The sequence below is a fragment of the Chrysochloris asiatica genome, unplaced genomic scaffold, assembly GCF_000296735.1.
Source record: "Chrysochloris asiatica unplaced genomic scaffold, ChrAsi1.0 scaffold00136, whole genome shotgun sequence".
Lineage (NCBI taxonomy): Eukaryota > Metazoa > Chordata > Mammalia > Afrosoricida > Chrysochloridae > Chrysochloris > Chrysochloris asiatica.
Window position 1 is genome coordinate 3197941 of NW_006408654.1, and position 26058 is coordinate 3223998.

Genomic DNA, 26058 nt, shown 5'->3' on the forward strand with positions numbered 1-26058 from the left:
TTGGGTTTGGAGGTCAGACTCCTAAGCCTGATTCCTATTCTGTCTATGAGACGTGTTCCCTGAGCAAGCTTCTCTTACAAAATGAAGGAGTTGTACTCAGTGCCTGAAGGGCACCATTCTAGCTCTAACAGTCTCAGGTTTTTCAAAAAGAATTATAGTCTAATTATATGATTGGGTCCATTTAGTGCCTGTTATTCTTAGAATGCCAATTCTTTCAGTAAAGTGTAACCTGGTACAAAGACAACCTTATATATAAATAAGAGGGCTTATTCTTCTTTTTGGAGTCCCTGAGTGCTGGACTTGTAAACCAAAATGTTGGTAGTTTGAAACCACCCAGAAGTGCCTTGAAAGAAAGCATGGTAATCTGCTTCTAAAAGGTCAGAACCGTGAAAACCCTGCGGACTGAGAGCAGCGCTACTCTAACACCTGGGGTCGTGCCATAGTTAGAACAACTCAAAGGTAACTGGTTTTTCTGTTTGGTTTTATTCTTTTTACAGAGTTCCACTTTCTGTAAAAACAAGTTTAATGGCTGCTATATATTCATTTAAAAATATCTTAATAAGCATTGGTTTAAAAAAAGGCAAAAGAAGAAGGTAACACCTCAGAGCAAATGCTTAAAGGTCAAACAAATATTATAAATATTGCACTTTAAAAAATCTTGTTTTACATCTTCACACAGCTCATTTCCAAAAACATCCTTTTACAGAGATGTATAAATAAATCACTTGCAAGCTGCCAGTGCGTCACACATGGAATTTCCTTTTACAGCACTAAGCCTGTAGGTCTTCCATTAGATTTCTGCTCCTCTTCCTGTAGGCACAGAACTTCCATCAGCAATATTGGAGGTCTCATACTTAAAGCATGTGAAGAGTAATTCAGTCAAATCACTGGAATGCTCAATATTTAATTTCATATTTTTTTTCCTTTTTCCTATTGAGAAAAAATAGATCTTTCAAAGGCAATGACAGAATGCTGCATAACTCTTCAGAATTCCCTGTTAACATTGCTTGTTTTTCAAGGCATTCAGGAGCTTCTGATTCTTGGTCTTGAACATCATGATAAAACTGTTGGGCATGATTTTGCCTCGTCCATCTTCACCCACTTGGCCCATAATAATATAATTTAGACCTAAAGAAAGAGAATACAAAATTAAAATTTCTCTACAGGTGCTTAGACTATCATTACCTATGGATAACCATTCTATAAATGATATAATTGTACATTTGTTCTATCTAGACTAAAATATGGCTTAAGACTTTAATCAGTTAAGAGCTAAAGTCAATTGAATAACATATTCCAGCTCTACCAATGCAGACCCTAGACAGTGTGATACCTGAATTCCTGTGCTGCTCTGCAGTGTTGTAGGTCTGGTGTATTTACCAAGTGCCTTCAGTGACCTATCTGTGCAAACATGGAAGACTCCCAGATATGCCATTCTCAGATGACCTTAGTTCTATCATGCTTCTGGACTTGCATACATCTGACAACTAATCTCTACTCTTCTGTTGTTAGTTATGAACTTTTCTGAACATCTCAAGCACTTATACTTTGTAAATTTCTTGAGCACATGGATGGGTCATACATTCCTTTGCATTCTTATAGTCCTGTGCAAAAATTAAGTAGTAAAATGTATTTATATCTGGTACATTAATTTTTAGTGCATCAATGTGCCTAGCTAAGTTAGACTTGGACTGGGGTCTAAGCTGAGGTGTGTTAGGTTCAACTCTAGAGATTGATACTGTGTACAATGATGTCATATTCACTTCATTAATTCTCCTCTTTCACCCATGTTACAAGAGAACTACATGTCTCCTCTGTCTCTTGCATAATCCTTCCTCTGTGGGGTCTCACTATCACAGTGGTCTTGAGCCAATGAAAGCTTGGTGGGCTGAGCAAGGTGGATGCTATCCCTAGACTACTGCCGCCTCTGGGAGGCTTTATATTCCTAGCTGGTGTTTTGTTGTTGCTAGTTACTGTTGAGAATTGATCCTAACTCATAGTGACCCCATGTGTGCAGAGTAGACCTACTTCACAGGGTGTTTGGGAAGCAGATTGCTGCGTTAGTCTTGTAAAGCATCTCTGGATGGGTTCCAGCTGCCCACCTTTGACTGGTAGTCAAGCACTTAGCTGTCTGCACCACCCAGGACTCTTAGCAGTTTTGGAAGGAAGTACTGATCTCTTATCTAGCCTTTGTTATTCCCTTTGAGGGTCAGCATGAGGCTGCCAGACTCCTGTGAATTCACAGTATGGATCTTTTGAAGTGGATCGTCTGCATTTCTGTTCGTGCATGTTTTATCTGGTTTGGCTTGAATGTGGGAGAGGATTGTGACAAAAACTGAGATGAAGTCTAGGATGAGAAATCATATGCCACACAGTGATAGCATACATTACTACGATTCCAAAGAGACATCTGCATGTGCTCTTGTGGAAAGATGTCTACATACAGATTTTGTGGGGAAGAAGTTATAGTAGAGTATGCATTTGTGTAAGCGTGTGCTCAGATATGTGTGTGTACACACTTTATATAGATAGAAACTGTCTGGAAGGGACTTTTCATAATCCTTCACTACTTAACTTTTTTAAAAACCATGGAACATATATTACTTTTTTAAGTTAAGAAAAAACTAATAAAAATTAAATCATGTGCCCCTCGCACTAGAGGCATTTTCCTTTTTCCATAATTTGTCTTAATAAACTCATTCCCACCTATAATGGTTAGGGGTTTGTGTCAATTTGACTAGGCCTGGGTTTCAAGAGGTTTGGCAATTGGGATGTGCTTATTCCCATGGTGATAGGACCTAATACAGGCATAGTTAACTCTATGATGAGTGGCTATAAACAGCCAATCAAAAGGGTGCTTTCTTCAGGGTGTGGCCTGCTCCCAATATAATGGACATGTGGGAGGGACTCTCTCTCTCTCTTCTGCTAGGGACCTGGGACTCTGCAATTGTATGCCATTTCCTTGATAATAAACTTCTCTCTCTCTCTCTCTCTCTCTCTCTATCTATCTATCTATCTATATATATATATAAAGCAAAATCAGTGAACTATATATAAATTTCACTGATTTTGCTTCTTTAGAAAACCCGGCCTAAGATATCATCTATGGATTTAATGGTCTTATCTCTAGTTAGGAGACCCAAATCTTTAATTCCAGCCCAGATACATCTCTCTCTAATGAACTTCAGTTCTGCATTTCCTGTTGCTTGCTGGATATTTTCACTTAAACATAGCACTGACATGTTTCCCCTGAAGCAGTCCTTCAGTGTTTTTTCTCTATTGATATATCTTCATGTACTTCTTGGACTTATTCATCCTAGTTCATTCACTACCTGTTTTCCACAAGTTATCAAAAAGTAGCATTAGAGTCCAAATCTGAAGACATCCAAGGCTTCCCATTGATACTAGAAGTAGCTTATATATTAGAGCTGATTTCACTTCACTGAGCTTTGGTGTGTGCTTAGGGTAAGCACTGGACTGGTCATCTCAAGGTTAGAAAATCTACCAGCTACTCTCAGAAACCCTAACCAGGTCATTGTGAGTCAGAACTGACTTGATGACACATAACAACAACAACAAAACCTTGGTGGTAGTGGTTAAGTGCTCAGCTGCTACCTGAAAGGTCGATGGTTTGAACCCAACAGTCTCTAGACTCCGTGGAAGAAAGATGTGGCAATTGGCTTCTGTAAAGTCTACAGCCTTGGAGATCCCCTTTAATGATTGTAGTCATAACCAACTCCATGGTAAGGGGTTTTGGGTTTGGTAGAGTCCTGGTGGCGCAATAGTTATGCACTTAGCCAGTAACAGACAGTTTGAACCTACTAGCCCCTCAATGGGAGTCCTGGTGTGGCAATGTAGGATGAGCATTGGACCGCAAGGGCAGTGTGAACTGCAAAGTTGGTGGTTCAAAGCTATGAATTGCTCCTCAGTAACCCTACTCAATGGCACTTAACAACAACAAACTCCTTTGTGGGACAAAAGATATTTGTTCTCATAGAGATGACAGCTTAGGAAACCCTATGGGGCAGTTCTGCTCTGTCCTCTGGGGTCATTAGAAGTTGGAATTGACTCAGTGGCATCCAGTAGCAGCAGAGTAACCATGGCATGCAAACAGCCCTTGATCCATGGCTTGTGCCTTCTCTGTCCCTGAGCCCCCTAGGAAAAGAACTGAGGGATCCCCTTACTCACCTCTTCTGAGGAGAGGACACTGCTTGCAGACCACGATGACCTTGGCACTCATGCTCTTGCCTGCCTGCTGAATTGCTAGATTTCCCTCTTTATAGATGTTGATGATTGAGATCGTGGCATGCAGGCTGCCACCTCGAGTGATGGTGGTGATAACGGTACCAGCCAACACTGCAGAAGAAAACATCTTTGCTATAATGGCAGTGAAGGTAGATGTCAGCAGAGCTGAAAACAATTTTACATGCTTCTAAGTTTTAGATATGAAGATTTTAAAGTTAAAGTAAAGGCTGTAATAGAGTTCTCTAATTTGATTTGTGTATGTGTCAATAAAATTCAAGTGGGAATAGTTTCAGGGGACACCATGGTCAACTGGCATAACATAGTCCACAAAGACAGTGTTCAACATCTTACTTGAGTGAGTAGTGTCTGGGATATTGAAAGCTCATGAGTGACCATCTGAGGTGCAGCTATTGGTCTCTTCATGTTCACAAGAAATAAGAGTGATGAGAACAGAAGAGGCTTGGAACCAATTAGTCCAACAGACTAATGGAACATGTGAACATAGGTCTCTACGACTCTAAAACCAGAAGAACTAGATGGTACCCAGCTACTACTACCAAGTGCTCTGATAGGGATCACCTTAGAAGATCCTGGATAGAGTAGAGTGGCAGAAGATGGGGAACAAAACTCAAAACTATTTTTTAAAAACAAGATTGGGCTTGCTGGTCAGAAAGAGACTGGAGAAACCGAGACTATAGCTCTCAGCCACCCTTCAGGTCTGCACAGGAACTCATTCTTATGGCCCAACTTTCAGCAAACAGTAGATAGATTATAGATGGACCAACAACTCTAGTAAGGTATGCTCACTCTGAATGAATGGAACAGTCAATCATTCAAATTCAAAATGGCAACATGTACCTAAGGACAAAGTTGAGAATGGATGGAAAAGTGGGTGGAATGGAAATAGGAACCACGGTGAAAAAACAGGATAACTGTTGTTCCATGGAAGGGATTGTAATCATTGATGAAACAAAGGGTATTACTTGTTGAGTGTAAAACTGATCAGTTTTTCTGTAAACCTTCACTCAATTCACAATAAAAAATTAAAAAAAAAAAAAATTCAGGTGGGGGAAAAAAGAGGCTACAGAGCTACAATGTTAAACCGGTTGCTAGGTGCTGGTAACTAGGAGAAGAACCTCAATACCGTCCACATTGCAGTCTATTGCTTACCTGGGGACTCTTCAGAATGTTTAAGTATACACATGGATCAATTTCCAAATCACCAATTTACAAAACAAATAAGCTTATGAGCCTCTAGTTGTGAATACTCAAAAAGACCTTTCATTTTGAGAGGCAATAATGCCATACTAAGATGCTATTGGAGTCCTGGTGTGGCGCTAAAGGATAACCAGCAGACCACTAACCTTAAGGTTGGAATTTCAAACCCACCGGCTGCTACTTAGAAACCCTATATAGGGTTGCTATGAGTCGGAACCAATTTGACAGCACTTAACAACAAGAAGATGCTATTGATTGGGTAAAATGAGAATTTGAGCCCTGAAACCCAAGTCCTATGTCTGGGTTGGTGAGAGTCCACCTGTCCATGACAAATGCAAGGGTGAGTCACAAATTATCTGCACTTTAGCTGTAGAATTTATTTTAATCTACTTTTAGAAAACACAAATATATTATTTTTTGATATAACCTCCTTGCTTTTCAACACACTTGACTATCTATCAACAAGCTTTCATATTCCCTTTATTAAAAATGTTTCAGGCTGAGCTGTGAAGCCACTAATGCACCACTGTCTTCACTTCTTCATCAGAAGTGAATCTTTGCCCTTGAAGGGCTACTTTCAGGTGACCAAACAGGTGAAAGCCCAATGAAGCAAGATAAGGGCTATAAGGAGCATGCTTTAATGCCTCAAAAAGAAGATTGTGCAGAGTGTCAACAGTGTGGGCAGAGGCATGTGGAGGTACACTGTCATGCAAGATCACAATGCCCTTGAATAGCAGTCCTCTGCATTTAATCCCAAATTTAGGCTTCAGCTCTCCAGTGAGCATCTCACTAAAATGAGCATTGTTGATTGTTGAACCTTTTTCCTGTCAGTGTTATAATACTGGCCTTTGAGAATCTCAGAAAACTGTAAGCACCAATTTTCCAGCTAATGGTTGACTTTTTTTTTTTTTTTTAAGGTTTTTATTGTGGATTGAGTGAAAGTTTACAGGGCACATCATCAGTTTCACATTCAACCATTCTTATGACTTGTTTCATTACATTGATTATAATCCCCTCCATACATCATCAGTTAACAGTTAATGGTTGACTTTTGAACTTTTTCTTGGTCGGTGAGTGAGGATGTCTCCATTCCATACTTTGCTGTTTACTCTCAGGCTCATAGTGATAAATCCATGTCTCATAGCCAGTAAGGATTTTTTTTGTAAGAAACTTTTACCTTCCTTTGAGTATCATTCCAATTTTTTTTTGGGGGGGGGTGGGGGGCAGGTGTCCGAACACTTCTGTTTATGCTCTTCCATGAGTTCTTTTGAAACCCAAGTCTGTCCTGGATTATGTCATAGGCAGAAAGAGCCATGACTGATTTGCAAATGATTTGCCACATAATCCATTATCATTCATTTAATTGACAGAATCATTTCATGTGCACGCTAAATGTTGTCATCAGCCATGTATATGAACGGGTGTTTTAATATAACCGGAGTGTGGATAATTTTTGACTCACCCTCATATGTCCCCGCCTTCTATTCAGATCCCTTGGATTCATCTCTCAGGTACCCATCTCTCTCTGATTATCAGTAAATCTCAACATTGCTTTGAGTTTTTAACATTTTCTTCCATATCCAGCTTGTTTATCAGTCAATGTATAAAACTGAGGTATCACTGAAAACATTTTCTTGCTTAAAAAAAAATCTAGCAAAATGTAGTGGCTTTTCCTGAACTACATGTGTAGAAATTGTTGACTTGGTGAAGAAGAAAACGTTTGTTGGTTTTCATTATGTAACTTTCTGCTTCAGCTGTTCAAAGAGAAAGGTGCCACCGCTGAGCACATGAGGGAGAGTGATGTGCTTCTCAAAAGAAGAAAGCCAGTCCTTGTGGAGAAGGACTAGCTTTGCATTGAAAGTGCTTTTACCAGCCCTGTCCTTGCTCATAAAAGCCAAAAGTACTCCCCAAGTTATTATGAAGACCAAAAACTGTCCAGGAAAGCTTCACCAACCCAGGCTACGAACCAAGGGGCACTTGTGATCCTTAGTCATTTCAACACCCAAGTGAGTCCCAACTCAGTGGACTGAATCAAGTTTTAGACTTGACCAATACTCATAAAATCAGAATTCTGACCATGCCTTCATTGATTCCTAGTGACGAGTACTCACTAAAGATGTCATTTTTTAGCAGAGTGAAACTAAGCACTTCCTCCAAAAGACTGTAAACTGAATGGCACCTGCTCCCATTTGCAATCTATACGGTGGTTATTTGAACTTCAGCATGCAAACTCCAGTAAGGCCTGGGGCTTCGGAGCCTTCATACCTTCACTATGATATAGCTTGTCAGGGGTGCTTTTTAAGGCACAGAAAAAAGGAAGCAAAACCTCTTCTTAAGGGGCCCTTTGTTTGGGGTAGCTTAGAGGAGTGCTGGCATGGCACTACAGGATAAGCCTTGGACTGTGAACTACAAGGTCAGCAGTTCAAACTCACCAGCTGCTCCTTGGAAACCCTATACAGGGCCACTGTTTGGAACCGACACAACAGCGCTTAACAAAAACATTTGTAGGCTATAGCAACTTTCTTTCCCTGATAAGTCTTTTTTCTTTTTATGTTCCCTTTAAGCTGCTTTAAAAAATAACCAACATAATTAAATTTAGTATACTTTGCTCTGAAAGGGTTTTCACAGAGGGTGCTTTTTTTTTTTTTAATTGGAAAAGGCACTTAGCTATTCTAAATCATTAAGTAATAGCTCCTCAGTTCCAATTTATAAGTGTTTCCAAATAGACTTCAGCTTTCCAAGTCTTAACTTAGTACTTTGGAAAAGAGGATGGAGAAAGTATTTGAATTTCTTCTTGGAGAAGCCAGCTTCGGTAACCTGGGTATGTTTCTAATTTGCTTAAGCTGAAGTACAGATGTGTGAAAAAATACTCAGTACATGAAAGAACAAAATTGTGAGAAAATAAAAGCATACAGGGTTTTTCGTGTTTTTAAGGAAAACTCAGTCAGCTAAAATATACAGAGTACTAACAGTTTCATGTACCTCAGGAGTCAAATTATTTAAGTTTATATAAAACCAATGATAACAACAGATTTTCTGTGTACATACTTTTCTCAGTTGTGAAATCTACTAATTTTAACAACATAAGTCAACATACTCTGGTGTATTAGAAAATATTTTCTTGTGTAAATAGTGCTATTGATCCTACACCACTGAATGAATGTGTGTTCATTCCTTTGAGATTAAGCATGCAGTCTAACATTGCCGATGAAAGAGAAAAGGCTGGATTTATTTCTTACCGAAGTTACTGGAACAATAATTGCTCTCCAGAGTCCCAGTTCGCCTGCATTTCTGTTGACACAGGGCCACAGTGGGTTTTAAACCTAATTCAGAGAAAGAAGACTAAAGATTCAGGAAGATAAATTCAAGTGTACTCAGTGCTTAAATCAGCCTCTACCAATTTCCAATTCCCATCTACTTCCCCGAGCCACTCATCTGTCATTGCAGCGAAATCATTAAAAAGCAAGCAGAAGGCATTCTTCATGCTTCAGCTACCGCTCTCATTTCCACTTCATGTCCTCTAGTGAATTTTAAACCTGACATCAAAAATAACCTAAATTTAGCCCGGTTCTCTTCTTCCTTTTTATATATAACTAATACTGTACCCAAAAATAGATCTATGGTTCCTGAGTGTCCTGCTTAGAAAAATCTAGCATGAGAAATCTGAATTCAGAAAACACAGGGTAATTCTTCATTTAACGAAAGGAATTCTAAGAATCGGATGTTCCCCCTGAGGACACTGGGAGCTCTGTTGCTATATTTGAAATCTGATGCAATTGTGCAAATATGAGCAGGACAATGTTTTTAGAAACTTAGCTCATCTGTAAAATATGTTAATACCTGTAATTAGATGCAACCCATCACTAAATATTTACCTTAATCCTAGTGCTGTCTATAAGGACCTTAATAACTGAGAAAAAGACAAATTTAAAAACAAACACAAGCAGACTAACTCGTGAGTTTCAACTGGAGGTGATTTTTTTCCCCCTCTAGGTGACATTTGGTAATGTCTGAAGGCATTTTTGATGATCACAACCAGGGTGTTGGGGTGGAATAGGAGAATGCTACTGTCATTTAGTGGGTAGAGCCAGGAGTGTTGCTAAACAGCCAACAAATATATAGAACAGTCATCCACAACAAAGAATTAGCTAGCTCAAAACATTCTGAGGTTAAGGAACCATGGGTTTACATAGTGAAATATTTAATCCCTGTTATGTGACACTGTAGGATAAGCATTGGACTGCAAACAACAAGGTTGGCAGTTCAAACCCACCAGCCACTCTTTGGAAATCCTGTGGTGGTTGTTAAGTGACATCAAGTTGTTTCTAACCTGGCGATCTATTCCCGTGAAGATTCTAAAAAGTATAAAATCAAAATGGATTGCTGTCCAGTTGATTCTGACTCGTAGAGACCCTCTAGGGCAGAGTAGAACTGCCCCATAGGGTCTCCAAAGCTGTAGTGTTTCCGGAAGCAGATTGTCACATCCTTCTCTCACAGGCCTTTCAGTTAGCAGCCAAGTAAGTACTTAACCACCGTGTCACCAGGGCTCCTTCTTGTAAAGACTTACAGTCTAGAAAATCCTATAGGGCAGATCTACTCAGTCACATGGGGTTACTATGAGCCAAAAACCTACACAACTGTACCTAACAACAATAATCACGTAAAAAATGTTTCAAAAATATTTGCTAAGGCAGTATGCTAGGTAGAACTAAACAAATCAAATGTAAAAGAATTGCATTTTGGGGTTTTTTTTGGTTAAAAAGTTGCAATTACAATATTGCCTTTTAGTATGTTCAGCCAACTTCTCTATGAATTGATCATTTATTTAATTTATTTTTAATTTGTACCCTAAAATTCAGACAACAGTTGCTGCTGTATCGAGTCCAACTTATTAAGCCCACATGCGTGTCTGAGTAGAGATAACCCAAACTCCATTGGGTTTTCAATGATTGATTTCATTTTTAGAGTAGATCACCAGATGCCTGTAGGTGGACTTGAACCTCCAACCTTTCTGTTAGCAATGAGCGCATCAAACTCTTACACTACTCAGGAACCTCGTTTTGTCCCCTTACTTACCAAAAAGGTTCTGAAGTGATTTATAGTATTAAAGCATATACAATTCAAATGTTAAACTACATATAGGAGCTTAAATATGTATCTTTTTTAAACACATAGCTCAGAAAATAAAAATTTAGAGGGAGAGACATTCTATTCATTGTTCTAGAAGTTGGCACATGACTTTGGCACTGCATCTGAAGAATTAGCTGTCAAAAAGTAGGGACATTAGGGATCCGCCTCATTTGCTGAAAGAGAGCATCTGTTCTTGTGGGCTGTTGGAGAACAGCTCCTCTGAACCTCAGAACTTCAGTCTGGAAGTTGGGTGGGTGTCATCTCCACGTTCTCATCCTTATGCCATCAATGACACCATCCTCTCCTCCTTATCTTACTGTACCATCTACTGCCCTGCACTGCCCAACGTGGCCACCTGGCTCACAGCCTTCCTTGTATCCTTCTTGCCATCCCAGTAGCTCCAGTCTACTTGTGGATGATCCCTCTCAGTCTACCTCGAGGACTTTCAAAAACTGTTCCTTTAAAGACTCTTGGTTCTATGCTTGCATATCCTTATACTAAAGTCTTTCATCACCAAACTCTCAAAAAATTCAGACATATTACTATCCAGAACAATGTCTTCTCCTTTACCTTATTATTTAATCATGCTCATAACTATTTTCCTTTGAAGCTTCAATACATTGACCCCCTTACGTTTCAAATCCATAAGACCTGCCATATCTGTATATCCTTAGCTATCCCATGTGCCATTATTACACAATAATTTCTTGCCAATAATTTAAACTCTCTTTCCCTTCTATTCTTTTGTAGCTCTTCACTGGTAAACAATCAACTCTGTATGCATCTCTATTTTTTCTGTGCTTGCTCCCAAACAGTTAAGTACACACGGGACCCTCAGCAAAGTAACAGGCTCTTTTACGGATCCGCTCACGCTCCAATTTTCCACAGGTGTTTTCATGTGTTTCTTATTTTCCTAACCTCCTGTGTCCTCACCTCCCTTCTCATTCTCAGTAGGCAACCTTGGCTATTTTCTAGGAGAATAGAGACCATAGCAGAAAATGTCCTCAAGATCCCACCTAGTCTCCAAAGCATCTTTTCCCATGCCTCTCTCTCTTCATTTCCTCCCTGACAGAGGAGGTTGTCCCAGAACTGTTTAAGGTCAATCTACTTGGGAGTCCTTGGGAGGCCAGCTACTCCCTCCTTTGTAGAAACTTTTTCCCCCTCTGGCTGCCATATGTTCACCTTCTTCTTTGCTGGCTATTTCTCATCAGGATTAGCATGTTCAAGTCACCCTCATAACTGTTCTTTTAGAGCCAAACTTGTGGAAGAAGTTGCTGGCACTTACCATCTCAATTTCTTCAGCCTGTTCTATTACCGCCAGCCTACTCTTGTCTTCTGCCTTCACAACTCTGCTCATATAATCCTTGCTAGGACCTTCAGTTAAGGAGCGCTGGTAGAGTAGTGGTTACGAATTGGGCTGCGAAGCTCACGGTCAGCAGTTCAAAACTACCAACTGTCCCTTGGGAGAAAGATGGGGCTTTCTGCTCCCATAAAGATTTATAGCCTTGGAAACCCTGTACAGGGTCACTATGAGTCGAAACCAACTCCACGGCATATAACAACAACAGGACGTTCAGTAGTCTCCATATTACTACATCAAATGGGAACATTTCGATGCTTCTCTTTTTAACCCTTTAAGGATCCATGGAGGTATGTAATGCCCACCTACATTTTTTGCCTCTAGGATTTAGTGAGAAGTTGTTATTCCACTTTTAGTGTGTACTGCCATTGGGTGGAAGTTTGTATAACTGCATGGATCTGAAGAAATAGAACTCATTCCACCAAACTCAATATGAGAGACCCTTTGAGACATATGTAGCCCACTAATTGTATAAAAATCTGTATTACCTCACAAAAGTTTTTTCCCCTGTTTCATTCAAAATGCCTTCCATTACTGAAAACACATGGTTTCAACCAAAGATTAAATTCAGAATACCAGTCAGTCTTGAAAAGGGTTAAAGTCTTGTCAAAACTTGACCCTACTGACCACTGCCTTCTTAAAACAGTCTCTTTCCATGGCTTTCATGATACCTGCTCCTGATATCCTCCCTCCTCCTAGGTGTTCTCTCTCAGTCTCCTTTCCCAGCATATTCTCCTTCAGAAAATCGAGTTTTTCTTAGTATTAATCCTAGGCCTTCTTCTCCTTTTACCCTAAACCTTTCCCTAGGTAATTTCATACTGGATCATGCTTCCAATTGTCATCTGTATGCTGAAGACTCTCACACTTATATCTCTTGTTCAAATTTCTCTTCTGACCTGAGGCATATACCTAACTACCTGTACAACATCTCCATTTGAATAGCTTACAGACACCTCAAGCCCAACAAAACCATAGCTGAACTCATGAATCTACTTCCAAACTGAGTTCTCTACCTCAGTGAGTGGTACCTCTACACCCAAGTTGTGCAAGTTCACAGACCTGGGTCCATTCTTGACAAAGGTCGATCAGGAGCTCCCACTCATCTCTTGGATAAGTCTGTATATCTGCCATAGCACAGTTCATCTGGATAGTCACAAGAAACTGCTGATGCTCTTGACTCCTACAATCCAATCATTTTAGAGAAGCCAGAGCGATCTTCCTAAAATGCAGATCTGACCTTAAACTTTGTTTAAATCCACCAGCAGCTTCCCAACACTGTGATAAAACCCAAAATGCATAGACTTTAATGAAAGATATAGTAGTCTGAAGATGAAATGAGAAGCTGGGAACAAAGTGGGAAGGGTCTTACCACATGAATGAGTTTTGGCTCCTGTGCTGTCCAATATGGTAGCCAATAGCCACATGAGGCTATTATGATTAATTAAAATGGAATTTAAAAAATTCAATTCCTCAGTCTCATTAGTCACATTTCAAGTGGCCAGTAGTGGCTACCATTACTGCACAACACAGGAAATATGTACAATTTTATGTTTACAGTTTAGAAAAAATACTACTGTAGTTTTTACTTCTGGTCCTAAACTCAGAGAATGCTTAGGAACAGAAGTAAAAGCTAAGGTAGTATCAGCAGCATGAGTGAGATCATGTAATTCAATGGAAAAAATATGGACACCAGGATCTATTGAAATGAGCTGGAGAGAGGTTTAACACAAGGCAGTACACTTCCGGGCCACAAGATGGCACACTTGTGGAAAACTCAGAAAAATCAGGCTGTCTAGCAATGGTTGTATTACCTACAGCTCTAGCCAAGGTGCATGCAGAAAACAGTGAAAAGGCTGGATTTATTTCAGTTACCTGGGCTTGGATTTTTAGATTTGAGACTGGAAATCCCAGTAGGTGGAATTGACGCAATATAGAGGATAGATAGGGAAGGACCCACCCCTGCCTCTCCATTTCTAAGATCAAATACATCTCTCAGACCAGAGACTCCCAGCTGATTTCTATAATCATGGAGGATGGCACTGGCTAGTTCAAGGAATGGTGGCTGTGTTCTGTGGAGTCGATTCCAACTCATAGCGACCCTGTACAGGGTTTCTGAGGCTGTAAATCTTTACGGGAGCAGAAAGCCTCATCTTTCTCCCACAGAAAAGCTGGTAGTTTCGAACTGCTGTCCTTGCGGTTCGCAGCCCAATTCGTAACCACTACACACCAGAGCTCCTTAGTTCAAGGAATATCTCCATATAAAATATATTTTCTTTGATATACTCTAAATTAGGCACCCTGGTAGCACAGTGGATTATGAGCTGGGTTGCTAACAAGGTCAGCAGTTTGAATCTATCAGTCACTTTATGGGGGAAAGAGGAGGCTTTCAGTAAAAATTTACAGCCTCAGAAATCCTATCCAGGGTTGCTGAGTTGGAACCAACTCCATGGCATACAACCACCACCGCCATACTCCAAATTGAAAACATATTATCACATGTAGCACATTTTGGAGAGAAGGAAAAACACCTAAATGAAACATTAGCAAATGTGAAAACAGACAAGCATCAAGGTCCTAGCATGTTAACCTAAATAATGATGAATCTTTGTGATAAAACGAAAATCATAATTTTCTGCCAAAAAGAAAACATGCTGTGCCTATAATAGATTTTTTACAAATCTTGTGGGCATACATTTTTTTAGTGACATTTAAAAGTGATTTGCTTATAAACATTCTTTCATACTTACCTTACTGTCATTAATGAATCATATTATTGTTACATATTTTTTCATGTAAGATAATTTTCCCAGTATTTTCCTCTTACTTAATTTTTTTCATCTTCAACATAATTTTTCTCCCAAAGTGCAGAAAACCTCAAAACAGAAAAACTTACCTGTAGTTACAGGTGGGGTGGTAGTGATAGGGAGTGCTGTAGTTGTAGGCAGTTTTTTGGGCCTGAATTTGTAGTGACCAATAAATCCATCTGCAGTTAAACTTAAGTCTGATAAAAACTGAATGAGAAGTTCATTTCTCTCTGATACAATTGGCCTAAAAGAAGAAAAACATCTATATGTTATATATATGTGTGGGTGAAATCTCTGAAGTGTGACACTCTCACTTCCCATTCATATTTGACATTAGATTATCATTTGTCATTTGTTTAAACTTAAAAGCTCAAACACTTTGAAAGGTGAAAGTCTCAGTCTGCTAAATATTAATGCTAGAAGTTATTATTTATCAAGTGTTTGCATACCCAGACGTTGTACTTGACGTGAATTGTTCTCTTCCATCTTTATAACATACCATTAACAACCTGCGATATGCAGATGATACATCCTTTTTCACTGAAAGTGAAAAGTTTTATAACTTAAAATACTGAATTAAGATTAAAGACCATAGCCTTCAGTATGGGTTGCACCTCAATGTAAAGAAAACAAAAATCCTTAACCACTGGACTAATAAACAAGATCCATATTAATGGAGAAAAGATTGAAGTTGTCAAAGATTTCATTTTGCTCAGATCAACCATTAACACTCATGGAAGCAGCAGTCAAGAAATCAAATGACCTGACCTGCTGCATTAGGCAAATCTGCTGCACAAGACCTCTTTAAAGTGTTGAAGGGCAAAGATGTCATTTTGAGGACTAAGGTGCACCTGACGCAAACCATGGTATTTTCAGTCACTTCATATGCATGTAAAAGTTGGACAGTGAATAAGGAAGCCTGTAGAAGAAATTATTCATTTGAGTATGGTGTTAGAAGAGAATATTAAAAGTACCATGGACTGCCAAAAGAACAAACAAATCTGTGTTGGAAGAAGGACAGCCAGAATGCTCCTTGGAAGCCAGAATGACCAGACTTCATCTCTCATACTTAGGACATTGTCAGGAGGGTCCAGTCACTGGAGAAAGATATTATATTTGGTAAAGTGGAGGGTCAGAAAAAAAGAGGAAGACCCCCAATGAGATGGATTAGCACAGTGGCAGCAGCAGTGGGCTCAAATGTAGCCATGATTGTAAAGTTGACATATAGTGCATAAGGTCGCTATGAGTTGGTACTGATTCGATGCCATCTACCAACAACAACCATCTTTATGACAAGCCTATTATCATTCTATTTTATGGAGTAGATGCCTGAAGGTCAGAGAGTTCCAGTTATTTGCCTAAGGTCCCGCAGTTAGTATATGGGGGAGTCATAATTTGAATCCAAGACAGGGAGACTGTGGTAGACACTGTGACCAGTGCAGATACTGAAGCTGTGGTTGGTTTTCTACAGTCACCTCAGAGTTTGGCCTGACTTGGGACTGCCAAAAACGTCTTTAAATTAAGACTATGGATCCAAACTGAACAAATTTCCACACCCCATGAAGACAGAGTCTGAGGGGCCATCTCAGTGTGCTGGCTTCCCAGGGATGAGAACGTCAAGCTGAATGTAAGAGAGACTTCTATTTCATGTGTACTGGGCATTCTCATAATTGTCTACAATGTAAACATTTCTGCTTTTGATTTCCACAGCAAAATCAAGGTAGAAGAACAGGTAGAAAATGATTACCTGTCTGAGGGATCATGGGCAGTATCATTAAGAACTAATTTAAAAGCAGCTTTAGAGTTTAAAATTTAGATTAGTTGGTACTAAAGATTTAGTGGGAAGAAATGAAGCTCAGAAGTTCTCCTAAGCCTTAGAGGTAGCTCTATTCTATAGGACAGTAAGTTTCATTTAAGCTTTAACTGTTATTATTTAAACAATGGTAAAAAGACATGTCAGTTCATTTAATTCTATTTAAAACTAACTCAGGACTGGAAAAAATTCAACAAGTTTTTAAACGGGATCAATTGCTTGTTTGACTAAACAAACTCCTTTTTGGAAGCAACTGCCCCCTGGAGACAACTTCCCAGACAAGGCATCATGGACAGCTAACAATGAACCAACTCATTTTCCCTATCAGTCACAGAGATGGAACATGCTTAATTCATAGTTCCAGACACACAGTGGCCTATATCATTTAAATAAAGCTTCTGAAAATCAAGCCCGTAACAGAAATAGTCTAGTTTGTCTTTGAAAAACTCATTCCATTCAGTAAGAAAGGTAAACTAAACACAATCTTATCTAAAACCACAAATAAAACATGCTAATCTTATTTAAATCATAAAATTACAAAATGCACTCATCAAAGGCAGTAAAGGAAACCTTAAGAACCAACAAGGTCTGGGCATGATGTTCTAATTCTAGTGATTATTCATTGCCTTTTCTATGATGTAATTGCGATATATTATACCAGAAATTTAATTTTCTCAAAGAAGAGTATTTTAGTAACAAATGTTTTTGTTCTGTTGCTACTGAGTTTCAATAAATGTGGCAGACTCCCAATACCATAGATGTACAGAGGACCATGTGTTGCATTTACAAATTAATGTTACAGCAAGTCACTGGAAAGGCAAGAGAAAATCTCACTCAACTGCATCCATTCTGTGCTGGCAAATCCCAGAAATGGATTGAAGATGCTGTTTCATGTCTTCTAACTGAGCTGTTTCTGGTTTGTCATTCTACTGTCTTCCTTCTCTTGCAATAACTACAGCCCATCAGCTACCACATCCCATCATTCTTCCCACCTAAATATTTCCTCAATCTGTTGTTGTTGTTAACAGTTATAGTGACCCTGTATAGGGTTTCCAAGGAGTGGCTGGTAAGTTTAAACCGCCAAACTGCTCTTGCGGTCAAGTGCTTATCCTACAACGCCACACCAGGACTTCCTGAATCTACATCCGCCTTTATTCCTTACCATCCTGCACTACTTTGGATCCTCCTTGGACTCTTACCTGGACCCTGTGCTCATGTTATCTAGAGTGGGGTTTTAGAGCCATGGGCCATGGCTAGATAGAGACCCACCCTTGCCTCTTGATTTCTAAGCTACGCCTCAGATGTGAGCTGTTCAACACCACCCTCCATCACCTAGCCTGACCCGCAATCAGCTGACAACAATACAGCTACAGCAGTTTTCCTTCAGTTAACATTTGCTTCACGTTATTTTTCAGGGAATGTGTCGTGTAAACAACCTATCTGGATTTTGCTTTGTTATCTCATCTAACAATCCTTGTCTTTTAAAGGTCAGTGACCTGGTCCAGTCACATTTACTTTTTAATTTAGTAACATATTATTGTGTCTTTAGTGAAGGTTTACACAGCAGCCAGTGTTCCCATTCAACAAGTTGTTCTGTAACATTGGCTACATTCTTGATAATGTGTGAGTATTCTCATGATTTCCATTCAGTTGTTTCCATTCATCTAGTTTCCCTATCTGCTTATGTCCTCATCTTTTTTTTTTTTAAAGTATTTGTTGACCAATTGGTCTATTTGCATTTATTTTGATTGTTGTTGTTGTTAAGTACCGTGGAGTTCTGTTCTGACTCATAGTGAGCCTGCACAGGGTTTCTGAGGCTGTAAATCTTTATGGGAGCAGAAAGCCTCAGCTTTCTCCCGCGGAACAGCTTGTAGTTTTGAACTGCCGACTTTGAGGTTAGCAGCCCGATTCGTAATCAACTATATGCTACCAGAGCTCCTTTTTACAAACCAATAAACCCACTGCCATTTCCAAGACTGTAAATTGTTACACAAGCAAACTGCTTCATCTTTCTCCCATGGAACAGCTGGTGATTTGAACCATTGACTGTTATGCTTAACCCACTGTAACACCAAGGCTTCTATTTTCATTATAGAATGATCTAAAATTAGATAGATCTTATTTCATGCTTTCCATCTATCCTGACTTTTTTGTTTGTTTCCATTTTTCTCCTTTCTCGCTTTCTTTTCGATTAAACTGTTTTTCTCACCTTGTGTTTTTCCTTCACTCTTGTAAGTTAAAGACTCTTTTTTTAACTTTCTCAGTGGTTACCCTGAATTTAATGTCTGCATACCAGATATAAACCAGTTAAAACTGAAAAATACTTTAACTCAAATGTTTCTGTGGAAGATCATAGGAATTCTTATAAAATCAATTAATACATAGAATTTCTCTTTAAACAAAGAGTAGAAATGAGTATTTAAATTGGCATTGAGTGGTAAATGGCACCTTTGAAGACAAACTGTAGTAATTTCAATGACTGTTTATATCAGTATTGTATATAAAAGTGGGATATGTCTTATACCAAAATAAGTTGTGTATTGCACCAAAATACAGCATAGACGAGTTACTTGCCTAGGCCGGATAGCTAATAAGTAGAAGAGTTCTTACCTCCATTAATGTTTGATGAAGAAACATACTATGCCTTTAAGGCCCACTCATCAACAATTTGGGCAACAATGTGAGGAGAAGGCACAGGTGCTACTTGAAAATGCTATAGAACACAATTCTACTCTGAGTTCCATAGGTTACCATGAGACAGAATCTACTCAAAGATGACTGGTTTTGTCTTGTTTTACTTACGCTGGTGGACTGTCACCACAATATTTTCCAATTCTTTTAGCATCGTTGACTTCTCCACCATTATACACAGCCACATAATCATAACGGCAGTAGTTATCTCTCTCAACATCAAATTTCTCGAACTTTAGTTCTATAAGCTGCAGAGAAAGAAAGCACAGCATTGTTGTTGTTGTTGTTAAGTGCCATCGAGTCGGATCTGACCCATAGTGAACCTGTATAGGGTTCCCAAGGGGTGGCTGGTGAGCTTGAACCGCTGACTTTGTGGTTAAATGACTTTGCAGTCCAGCACATTAGCCCACAGCGCCACACCAGGACTCCAGCACAGCATTAGAAGTGTCAAAATAGCATTACTGATGAATCTCAAAGGCAATTCTTCCCTAGTTTTGTAGTGTACAATTTCCCTTTATAGAAAAATGTATTCATTCTCTTTAAATTATTTTTTTTCTTGTTGCATACTTATTTAATTAACAAAATTGTGGCATTCTTTTTGTTTTTGCTTTTTATTGTGAATTGGGCAAAGGTTTACAGAGCCAATCATCCGTTTTACAGTCAGCAAGTCATACATATTGTGTTTCATCTCATCGATTGCAATCCCCACAATGTAACATCATTCATTGTCAGTCTTTCCAAGCAGATCATCTTAACCCTAGAGCAATCCTACTTAGCATCTCACATTTGGAAGCTCTGTCCGTTTATAGCCACAAAGTATGCGAACATTATATAATCCTGGCAACCTGCATAAGACAGTAATTGGGAGGGTCCTGGAGTGGGAAGGGGGCCTGTATACCAACTTCACTCTATCTCGAAGAAAGCTAGTAGAAAAAGATATTACATAAGATATTTCCTATATTGGTGTGTATTAGGATGTGTGCTCTGTGTGTGTGTGTATAATTCATAGCTGAACAGAGTTTTTCCCCTTCTCACAGAAGGACTCTGGCATTCCAGTTCCATTTAAAGAACTCAAATAATTATTTTAGGGCCAGGGGTTCAGTGACTTGGGCATTGACTGTGACATCTTGCAGTTATGTGTGAAAGGTGTGCACGCTCAGCACAGCCTCCTCGGTCATGTGGCTGACTTCTGAAAAGGCTGAATTAGTAACACTGGCACCTGAAGAAGTCAGTGTTAGGATTCTTAAGTAGTTTCTTTTTCTTTTCTTAATGTAGAGGTTCCTTCTCCATCTCTCGCTCTCTCTTAAATTTTATTGTGGTGAAATATACATAAAACGAAAGATTGCTATTCTCACCATTTGACCATTTTACAGTTCAGTAACATTGTTATTTACCACCACTGCTATCCATTGCCAAAAAGTTTGACCTTTCCTGAAACAGATATGCAGTAACAGCTCCTTCAGCAACAATTTCTATTCTCTCTTCCCCCAGGCCCTTGTCGTTGTTAAGTGCTGTCCAGTCAGTTCCAACTCATAGCCACCCTATTGTATAGGGTTTCCGAGGAACAGCTGGTGGGTTTGAACCACTAATTCTGTGGTTAGCAGTCCCCTGCTTATCCTATAGCACCACACCACAACACCACTGGTACATTTTTGTCTCTATGAATCTGCCTACTCTATATATTTCATATCATATTTGTCTTTTTATGTTTGACTTATTTCACTCAACATAATGTTGTCAAGACTCATTCATGCTGTAGCATATATCATATTTCATTTTGAGTAATATTCCATTGTGTGGATATGCCACATTTGTTTATTCATTCATCTTAGGACACTTAGGTTGATAAACAGATTTTTCCAACATCTCCAATGCAAAACATTTCTCTGTGTTCATAAGTATCCATAGTGCCCAGACAGCTGGTATCCACTCTTGTTGGGTGCCAGGTGAGTAGGCCATCCTACCTTCTGCTTCAGGGAAACACATGGCATTAATTACTGCTTGGACAGTCATATAGTTATTAGCGAAAGAAGACTTCTACATAGGAATCTGGATAAAGATGGTATTAGCAACAGTATCACAGATGGACACAAAGGTACATTTTGACTTTGAACGTAATCGTCACCAGCATCTACATATTAAGCAACCTTTTCAAGAAGTCAGCACCAGCAATGGATGGAATAATGGTGGATTCCTACTTTACACGGTTTTAGATCTTATTAAAATATTTCCTCTTTGGATCCAGTGATTTCTCACCACTTTCTAATAAAAATGCTTTCCAGGTTATTAAAGAATTGGCTGAACTTTCTCTACTTAGAAATTAGTCACATAACAACTTTTGGAGACAAGTTTGTGTTTTGTTCTTTTCTTTTTTTAAGTAAGTAAAAGGGAGAATGACAGAGAAATCTATGATAAAATTGAGGGCAAGTCTGTAATAGAAAAGAATTTCCATAGCTTTTAGGTAGGATTCAATCTTCCTATTATATTTCTTTCTTTGGGTAACAGTGCTCAGTGATTCAGACACTACAACAATTATTTAAAATCTTGATTGATTGAAGATAAACATCACATTAACAAACAAAACCCAAATTGAAATTGAAATAATCAAAGGGGAAAGCAATGAAAAGGAGATGCTGAATTATAATCTGCAAGTATAATTAAATTGGAATTACTTGGTCTAATATGTTTACAAAGGAGCCCTTGTGGTTTAAGGGTTAAGCACTAGACTGTAACTGAAAGATCAGTAATTTGAAACCACCAGGGGCTCAACGGGAGAAAACACCTAGAGATCCGATTCCATAAATACGTTTTTGTTGTTTAGTGACATTGAGTTGGTTCTGACTCATAGTGACCCTGTTTAGGTTTTCCCAGGAGCAGCTGGTGGATTTGAACTTCCAACCTTAAGGTTCAAACCAGCCTTGCGGGCCAGAGCTTATCCTATAGCTCCACAACAGGACTCCATAATGATATAGCCTAGGAAAGCCTATGAGGCACTTTTATATTATATTTGGAGCTCTGGTAGCATAGTGGTTATGAATCGGGCTGCTAACCTCAGGGTCAGCAGTTCAAAACTACCAGCTGTTCCACAGGAGAAAGATGAGGCTTTCTGCTCCCGTAAAGATTTATAGCCTTGGAAACCCTGTACAGGGTCGCTATGAGTTAGAACCGACTCTATGGCACATAACAACAACAACAACAACATAGGAGTCTTGGAGTCCTGGTGTGGTGCTGTGGGTTAATGCACCAGACTGCAAAGCCGTTTGAACTGCAAGGTTGGCGGTTCAAGCTCACTAGCTGCTCCTCAGAAACCCTATATAGGGTCGCTAAGGGTCGAAATTGACTCATCGGCACCCAACAACAACAATAGGATCACTATGAGTCAGAATCAACACCACAGCATATAACAACAACAATTTATTTACAAATGTAACAGAGAGCAAAATGACTCATATACTTTAAAGGTAGTATGTTGTTGTTATGTGCCATGGAGTCGGTTCCGACTCATAGTGACCCTGTACAGGGTTTCCAAGGCTGTAAATCTTTACAGGAGCAATTGTTTAAATGTTGGAGGAATGAAATTTTTAAAATGTTATCCTGTGCTATAAAATGTTCAATAGCTTTACAGAATCAATGGTCATCTTTTCCTTTGAAAAAATAAAGCTGAGTTTTGAGATTATGTTCATGTTGTTGTTATTAGGTGCCATGGAGTCAGTTCTAACTCATGTTGTTGTTGTTATGTGCCGTGGAGTCAGTTCCGACTCATAGCGACCCTGTACAGGGTTTCCGAGGCTGTAAATCTTTACAGGAGCAGAAAGCCTCATCTTTCTTCTATGGAACAGCTGGTAGTTTCGAACTGCTGACCTTGCGGTTCACAGCCCGATTCATAACCACTCTTCCTTGTATAGGGTTTCTGAGGCTGGAAATCTTTGTGGGAGCAAAAAACCTCATCTTTCTCCCATGAAGTAGCTGGTGAGCTTGAACCACTAACATTGTGGTTCTCAGTCCAGTGCTTATCTTACTCCCCATGTTTAAAGGCAGGTTTAAATCACTCACACTCATGGCATGTTTGCCTGAATAATTTTCCATGAAAAAAAAGAATATATGGCAAATATATTTGTGCCAGCTATATATGAAAGATCAATTTATAACTATTTGTAAACATATCGTACTGCTCATTTTATAGTGTTTAGATTAAGAGTGATAGTGTAATAATAAAAAATTTAAGCCATTTAAAAAAATTCACAAAGTAGGCTACATTTTTGTGAATTTAAAAAATGATTTAAAATTATTATCTATATCTTTATGGAAACAGATTGCCATAAGAATAACAATTATGATATTATTTTTAAATACTGTTATAAACTGATCCTTCACATAACTTGCACACACACAAAATATCCACAAAGTAGGCTACATCTGAAGACATAGTGTGATACTGTAGGCTAAGCAGTGGCCCACTAACAGCAATTAGCAGCATCAGAAACCCTATGTAGGGTCACTACGAGTCAGAACTGACTCGAAAGCACTTAACAACAACAACAGGCTATATCTAATATTATGCCAAATTAATATCTGAAAATGGTTTCCAGAAAGGACAGAAATTCATATAACCACAAGTTAATAAACACTGAAAAATGAGACCTTCTTTATTGGTTGTTTTAAAGCAACAAATAAAGCTTTTTGTGGGGAACCTACCAACTTTTCTCAGAAACAACTAGAAGAACCCAGAGCAGATCAGCTTTCATGTCAGACACCTGGTCTGTGAAGAGAAAATGTGGCTTACGTAGACTTTGTTGCTGTATAGTCTTTGGGCTGGTTATGATTATCTTGGAGCCCTGGTGATATTGTAGGATAAGCACTGGACTGGTAACTACAAGGTTAGCGTTCAAACCCACCAGTTTCTTTGATGGCGTCTGCTCCTGTAAACATTTACAGTCCAGGAAACTATACAGGGTCGCTATGAGTCGGAATTAACTCAATGGCAGTGAGTTTATTTTTTATTTTTTATGACTATTATCAGGACAGGAGTTCTAGTACGATGCTGTAGGATAAGCACTGGACTGCTAACTGCAGGGTAAGTGGTTCCATCTCACCAGTTGCTCCTCAGAAACCCTACATAGGGTCTCAATGAGTCAGAACCAACTCAATGGCACTTAACAATTATCAGGACAAGGTGGGTTTACTACATGAGCAAATGGTTCCCTAAGTGTACATGTACTTGGCACTTATGTCCTCCCATAGGTAGCCATTGCTGTTTTTAACACCAAGTGCTACCTTCTGCAGGGTCAAAAACCTTACATGGAATTTCCTTACCATTTGTATTTTTAAAACCTGCTTTGAATATTTTAGTTATAGAATAAGACATTAAATCCATGACTTTGCAAGTCAGATAGTGCAAAGGGAAGCTTTAATCTGAGTCTAAGCATGAAGAAACACCTGTGTCTACCCAGGCCTTCCTCTCCCTGCATCCTTAGTTCTCTAACAACCCCAAACTTGAGACTCTTGAAAGTTGGCCTACTCACACTGGCTGGGCAGTTCACTCATGCATGCTCTTCTCACAAGAAAATGTGTTGTGAATCTTAACCTGTAAACTTGATGCTATTTAGGAATAGAGCATTCTTTTTTATATAATGAGGCCAGTCACTTTTGGGATATATAAATAGATTAGGCACAGAAGCAAGGAAGTACAGAGAAAGATTAATGCCATTTGAAGATCACCAAGGAACTGAAGATTTCCTTTGGGCATAGATTTGGAAGAAGAAAGCATTTTTTCTAGAGTTGTTGTTAAGTGCTGTGAAGTCAGTTGCAACCCATAGCGACCTTGCATAGGGCTTCTAGGGAGCAGCTTGTGAACTTGAACCATCGACCCTGTGGTTCAAACTGACTTTGCAGTCCAGCACATTAACCCACAGCTCCACAGCAAGACCTCTTCTTCTTGAGTTGTTGTTGTTATGTGCCGTGGAATTGGTTCTGACTCACAGCCACCCTGTACATGGTTTCCGAGGCTGTAAATCTTTACGGGAGCAGAAAGCCTCATCTTTCTCCCACGGAACAGCTAGAGTAGGTGCCCTGAATTTGGAATCCTAGCCAAAAGCTTGGTGCTTTGAACCCAATTGAGGTCTTCAAAGAAAGACCTACCTAGCTGCTTCCAAAAGGTCTCAGCCTTGAAAACACTGTGGAGCAGTTCAGCTTTGCACACATGGACCGTCTTGAATCAGAATCAACTCAAGAACAACTAATAATGACAGCGAGCCTCTTGAACTGTGAGAAAATAAAGTTCTGTTTGTCAAAGCCTCCCACTTGTGATATTTCTGCTGCCGCAGCACTAACAAACAACTACACTTGCATTCCTCACATCTTCAGGGACTCTTACCTGGTTCTTCGGGGCTACAATGTGCCACACGCAGGTGACTCCCGCAGGGTAATCACGGTCAGGCCAGTTGGGCGTTTTAAAAGAGCCAGAAGGTCTTTCCAGGCGTCCTCCACAATACTGATCCCCTAAAAGGATTAAATATGAGAAGGACAGCGTATGTTTTAGACTAGAACTACATGGAGATTAGTAATTTTGGGTACTGGGTCATGTTGTTGTTGTTGTTATGTGCCATGGAGTTGGTTCCGACACATAGCGACCCTGTACAGGGTTTCCAAGGCTGTAAATCTTTACGGGAGCAGATCATAGTATACCAAATATAAGGAGCTCTGTTAGTGCAGTGTTTAAGCACTCAACTGCTAACCGAAAGACTGGTAGTTCGAACCTACAAGCCATTACACCACAGAAAAATGAGGCAGTGTAGTTT

The 26058-nt window shown here is 39.3% G+C and overlaps 1 protein-coding gene across 1 annotated transcript in view; it reads right to left on the minus strand.

Annotated features, from left to right (window-relative positions):
- Positions 1 to 526: 526 nt before the first annotated feature.
- PCOLCE2 (procollagen C-endopeptidase enhancer 2) overlaps positions 527 to 26058 on the minus strand; it is a 106741-nt gene continuing 81209 nt past the window's right edge. Inside the window, exons 4-9 of the mRNA XM_006869859.1 lie at positions 25635 to 25759; positions 19373 to 19509; positions 14847 to 15001; positions 8703 to 8786; positions 4189 to 4356; positions 527 to 1128 (exon numbers count right to left, since the gene is read on the minus strand). Coding sequence (XP_006869921.1) covers positions 998 to 1128; positions 4189 to 4356; positions 8703 to 8786; positions 14847 to 15001; positions 19373 to 19509; positions 25635 to 25759 — 800 coding nt within the window. The 3' untranslated portion in view covers positions 527 to 997. The remainder of the gene's footprint in view (positions 1129 to 4188; positions 4357 to 8702; positions 8787 to 14846; positions 15002 to 19372; positions 19510 to 25634; positions 25760 to 26058) is intronic.